At 41.7% G+C, this 5412-nt stretch overlaps 1 protein-coding gene across 9 annotated transcripts; it reads left to right on the top strand.

Moving 5' to 3' along the window:
- Positions 1 to 291: 291 nt before the first annotated feature.
- Positions 292 to 4484, top strand: LOC109779306 (uncharacterized). 9 transcript variants are annotated; one of them, XM_073501544.1, is made up of 8 exons: positions 292 to 694; positions 791 to 1094; positions 1754 to 1849; positions 2126 to 2253; positions 2335 to 2438; positions 2970 to 3004; positions 3736 to 3917; positions 3997 to 4484. In XM_073501544.1, the coding sequence occupies exons 3-7, from the start codon at positions 1785 to 1787 to the stop codon at positions 3791 to 3793; spliced, it is 390 nt and encodes a 129-aa protein (XP_073357645.1). In that variant the 5' UTR covers positions 292 to 694; positions 791 to 1094; positions 1754 to 1784; the 3' UTR covers positions 3794 to 3917; positions 3997 to 4484. The 9 variants fall into 9 exon arrangements, 7 of the variants coding, with proteins under 7 accessions (XP_073357645.1, XP_020193493.1, XP_020193495.1 ...); XM_020337904.4 differs by having other exon boundaries at positions 295 to 694; positions 2335 to 2430; XM_020337906.4 differs by having other exon boundaries at positions 325 to 694; positions 2335 to 2430; positions 4006 to 4484.
- The last annotated feature ends 928 nt before the right edge of the window (positions 4485 to 5412 follow it).

Raw genomic sequence — 5412 nt, 5'->3', positions numbered from 1 at the left:
CTAGCCTCTTCGGTACCGTGCATTGCCCTTTCTCACCTTGAGAGTTGGTGCAAACTTCGCCAGTGCATCCAAACCCCGTGATACGATATGCTCTATCACACATAAACCTCCTTATATCTTCCTCAAAACAGCCACTATGAAACCCAATAAGAGTGGCGCAAAGGGCGAACGCTCAGGTTAGCCACGTCATCGAGGCGTACTGTTCGGGGCGGCCAATCGGGATTGAGCTTCGTGTTGGCCTCTGGTTCACGTCTCACAGAAGCTTCCTTCCCACCCCCACCTCGCTTCGTCGCTAAGAAAGAGGGAGACAAACACTTCCTCAGGTAACACCTCCTCCCTCCCGTGAAACCTTCCCTCATGAAAATAACAAGAGAAAAGGAAATAAACTTCCACCCCTCTCTCCCACGCTACCTCTCTTCCGCCGCCGCCACCTCCCATCCAAGATCCTCTGGCTCTGTCGTGCATTCCACCGGAGGAAGGGCCCCTTCCGAGACCCGCTTCTCCGCTGAGTCAGTTCGTGTGGGAGCCGTTGTCGTCCTCTCCCCTCAGTGCGCGGCGCCAGAGAGAGCGACAAGGAGGTCCAGCAGTCCATGCCGCCATCGTCCTACCTCGTTGTGTGGCGTCGAAGAGAAGGACGAGGAGGTTGAGCAGTCCGTGCTGTCTTCGCCATCGCCTGATCTGGTTAAAGTTGGAGGTACGTAGCTTCTTTGGGTTAATCCATCTATAGGATTCTATGAGGACTTGTGTTTTGATGATCTTGATGCCGCCACCGTCGGCACCTCTAGCGCAGCCACAAACTGGTGGAACCTCCCCCAGCTCCCCGCCCTCGCCCACAAGGACAAAGACTAGGTCATGCTGCCCCCACCCCATGATGCCGTCTGTGTTGATCTGAAGCCCGGAGTGGACGGGGATGAGGTGGGAGTGGAGATGCAAGTCGTCAGTAGACGGGAGGCGATGCCGTTGGTACCGGTCATACAGGTGTTGGGGTCGATGGAGAGCACCGGCGGAGGGTGCCATTTTCCTCGCGTGACTCATCAGATCTGACCTTACGCCGGCGCCGGCTGTTGACGGAGCCGTCACACTGCGGCCCGGTGGTGAGTCCATAGTCCATTCATTCCTCTATGACTCACAAATATTTGAATTAGCTGTCGTTTTCCATCCATGGATGATTAGTGTAGAATAGAATCCTGGTAGTGCTCTTGATTGGAAGTGCCATCATGGGTTTGAGGATTGTGTAAAAGCTCACCTGATCGATGTATTTGGATGGTTGCTTTAGATTGGTCTGCTTTTGGCTGTAGAGATTCTGACCAGGTTTAACCTTGGACATGGTAACTAGCTTAGCACCATGTTACTATAGTTTGTGGTGGACACATGGAGCATGTTGATGGCTTCTAAGCATTTCTTGGTCTTATGTGCTTGTTAGATTTTACTGGAATCCTTGTTGTCCTTGCGCTTTACCACTGTGAGTTCAACACTATGTCCTGTGCATTCAGTACAGAACAATAAAACCTGCAGTTTTTCGACTTTTAGTTTTGCATGGATCATTAGTAATTTATAGTTGTATTTGGGTTGGTACTAGGACTGTTAAGTAAGACTATAGGGTTTCTTGTTAATTGCCGTGAGTTTTTGATTTTCAGCAAAGCAATGGTTCATATCTTGTGCTGTCGTTTTAAAACAAAATTGTGTTGCTACCCTTTTTTTGGCTGGTGCACATTGACAGAGGGGATTCTTACTATTTCCTACTGTTTTTCAGCACCCATGGCCTGTGAAAATCATCAATCATCATGTTCGATGTCACCTCCCAGCTAAACTACAAGAACGTTCCCACATGGCACAGAGACATCTGCAGGTATAGTATATATGCTCACCCAGAATATCTTCAGTTCCCACTAGATCCTATTCCATTAGTTGTCCTAAATTGATCTGACACATCTATTGAATTATCCTTTATTGCAATCAGGGTGCGAGATATGTAGCTCTGTTGTACAAGTCTTGATACTAACAGTTTCATAATAATTATTAACATCCCTATTCGTGGCATTAATTATTTATTTCTAGAATTTCTTTCTCATAACTAGTATATTCTATCCTTATCCATAAATTAATATATTTTTAATGATATCAGGCATTCTTATCTGGCAGACCAGGCAGGTGGCGACAACCTTTTGGATGAACAGAGGCATGATCTTTACAATGAAGCACAAAGTTTGTCAGACATTCTTGATAAAGAGTCGATATATCTAACTATCCAAGGTGTGCCTAATTATATTAAATGTTGTTCGCTTGCTTCCTTGACATATAGATGGTTTTCATTAACACCTCATCTCTATGTAGCTACCATTGATGAAGCACAAGATGCTGAAAATGTGGAAAATCATATTTCACTGGCTAAAATGTTAGAAGTGAACCAGGAAGTTAGTACCGCCAAAAGTAAGAGTGTAAGGGGATCTCAATTGTGTAAAATCATATTACTCAGTTAGTGCTTCCTAGGAGTTGTTCGTGCTATTTTTTTCAAATGATATCTTTGACTGGCATTTTTTGGGTAGGAGTAGATCTCGATATGCAGCTTATTGTTGTAACCTACATTTTTTCTACACTTTTTGTTACCTCCATGTATTCATTCTATAGTTATGCTCCTGTCTTTGCTCCTACGCCAGATGTATTTCATGAATGTGCACTCTACCATTGTTGCTAGAAGCAGCAACATACTACTTTCAGAGATATCACATACTAATTTCAGTTATATTACATAGTTATCCATTGGCATGTGTTAACTAGATTGAAAAGTGAAATGTTAGTTCTTCCCAGGCAGCTAATTAACAACTCCATTCTCTCTCTCGCTCTCTCTCTCTCTCTATATATATATATATATATTATTATTATTTTTGGATTGTTAGATGGGTTAATATTAATATGAGATGTTAGTTCTGAACTTGTTCCTTTCTCTCATGAAGTTATTCTTTGTGCAGGTGCGCCGACATCAAGAAGGCGGATATTATTTTCGGTAAAACATGACCCTTTGATTGATTTGGGTTCATTACTCAACTTTGTACTGCTTCTCATATGACTGCCACCTCCATAAATCTCATTTGGATTCAGTTCTGTATTATTGCAGCTACCAGAACGATTCAAGCTCTATTTGGATTTAGTCCATCTGTGCTTTTGATTATGTTTTTGTATTCTTAATTTTATTTGTCGCTTCATGTATATATGTGTTATGAATATTCACCTAGAGCTTGATAATCTACAAGAGGAGGTTTATACTTGTTTCTCAAGTATTTTCACTAAACTACTGATTACTCTCGGCATCACTGTCTAACACAGTTTGTAATGATATTGTTGTGTTCTACAATATCATATTTCTTTATCTCCTGCCTTCACCTCTTTACTACTTTCCTTAATCAATGTTTGTTTCCTTTTGTACTGATTACTTTCAGCATGCCTGTCTGACATGGCTTCCAATGTCAATGGTATTATAAATAGAATCATTTGTGTTTTCTCAATTTTAGAAGCTGCTTTAACCATCTGCTATGTTTTCGAACTTCCACTTGTCTGGTTTTGAAAAATGATCTTTAACTTAGCTGTATAACTTCATGTCTACTTTCTCCCCTACGTTTACAGCTTAGCTATGTTGTTCTATAACTGAAATATCTATTTCCAAACAAACAGTGATATTTATGGCTGTTGCATATGCTACTTTAACTTTTTTTCTCACCTAGATCGAACTGAATGCAGGAACACCTGGCGGAATCCAGTACTTTGGAGAGCGCGAAGATCACTGTTACTTGGGTAATGAAGTTAAGCTCTATGAACACCATGTAGATGCTCTCTTTGCTATGCTTTGGCACAAAAAGGCAGACATCAACTACTACGTGTGCACCATCAATAAAATATTTGCCAAGCCAGGCCAGCGCATGGTAACCTCTAAAACACACTCTATCTTCCATATCACACAACACCCTGCCTTCATCTAAATTACTTGCTTTCTCCTAAAAGTATTTCCAGGTCCACTATATGGAAGAGAACCTGCTGGAGTACATTGATCTACATGATGATACACTCATCGCCAGGCTCATAGATGGCATCTACTCGCCGAATGTCGCATTATGCTAGGAACTGACAAGAGGGCCACTACCACCACCAACTGGTCTGAGTTTTGTCGCCGTGCCAACATTCGCGAAGGAGACATCTGCGATTTTCATTTCAAGGTTACTGCAAAGTGTCGCCTTGCTCTCACTGTTTACTGCCTCTAGATGGACCATCAACGACAACGCAAGTCGTCTCTGAATATAATCTAGCACTCTTAAGTACAACTAATTATGCTCTATGATGTGATGAACCTACAGTCTACTTTTGGACACTGCTATCAGGTACTTTTGAAGATCCAACACCTATGTCGTTGCCTATGTAAACTCTGCTGTTGTCACTTTCCATAATGACACTCTTGTGTACAACTATTTATTTCTATTGCTATTCTCTTCAAATGTCAGTTGTCTAATTAATAAAAACATCAAACACGCAAATCAGTACACAAAGTATGTGCAACGGGCACCCACTAGCTGGCACAACCCAACTCTCCCTCAGGTGGCGCGCTAAGGGCATGCCCCAACCACTAGTACCTACCTATTATGGCATTTCCATAGCCATTCTGAGATATATTGCCATGCAACTTTCCACCGTTTCATTTATTATGACATGCTTCATCATTGTCATATTGCCTTGCATGATCATATAGTTGACATTGTATTTGTGGTAAGGCCACCATGCATAATTCATCATACATGTCACTCTTGATTCATGTAGCGACCAGACCTCAAACAGTCTAGTCTCCGTGCATCAGTGTCATCCCTGGATCGGTAATGTTGACATGCACAGTACTTTGAAGGATTTATAACAGAGTAGCAATCACACACTTATTACATTGAATAGTTCAAGAGAACTCAATACAAATAAATATGGCTTAAGGCCATCTAAAAACGATAACAGCGGAAGGCTTGGAAGATAAAGTGAGTCCATCAACTACAAAGGCATCACTGAGTATAAGACCACGACCTAAGGCTCCTTACTCGTCGTCTCAAAAGTCTACAACATGATACGTTGCAGCCCGAAAACGGGTCAGCACATGGAATATGCTGGCAATGCAACACATAGAGAGTAATGAATAGAATAATGCTATCACTAGAAGCATATATGGCTGGTGGAAAGCTCTATGGTTACAGTTTTGCGAAAAGCCAATTTTTCCCTACCACAAAGGAATAAATTTTATTTAACTATCATGGTGGTTGTTAAACATTGAGAAGGTACCTCCAACTCAATCCCAATTAAGAACGTGATTAACCCAATAAAATTAAATTAAGTAACATGATGATGAGATTCACATGATAATCCAAGAACTATATACTCAAGATGTTC

The sequence above is a fragment of the Aegilops tauschii genome, chromosome 6 (genome assembly GCF_002575655.3).
Source record: "Aegilops tauschii subsp. strangulata cultivar AL8/78 chromosome 6, Aet v6.0, whole genome shotgun sequence".
Lineage (NCBI taxonomy): Eukaryota > Viridiplantae > Streptophyta > Magnoliopsida > Poales > Poaceae > Aegilops > Aegilops tauschii.
Note: the sequence above shows the minus strand (reverse complement) of the source record. Positions and strands in the feature narration are given on the sequence as shown.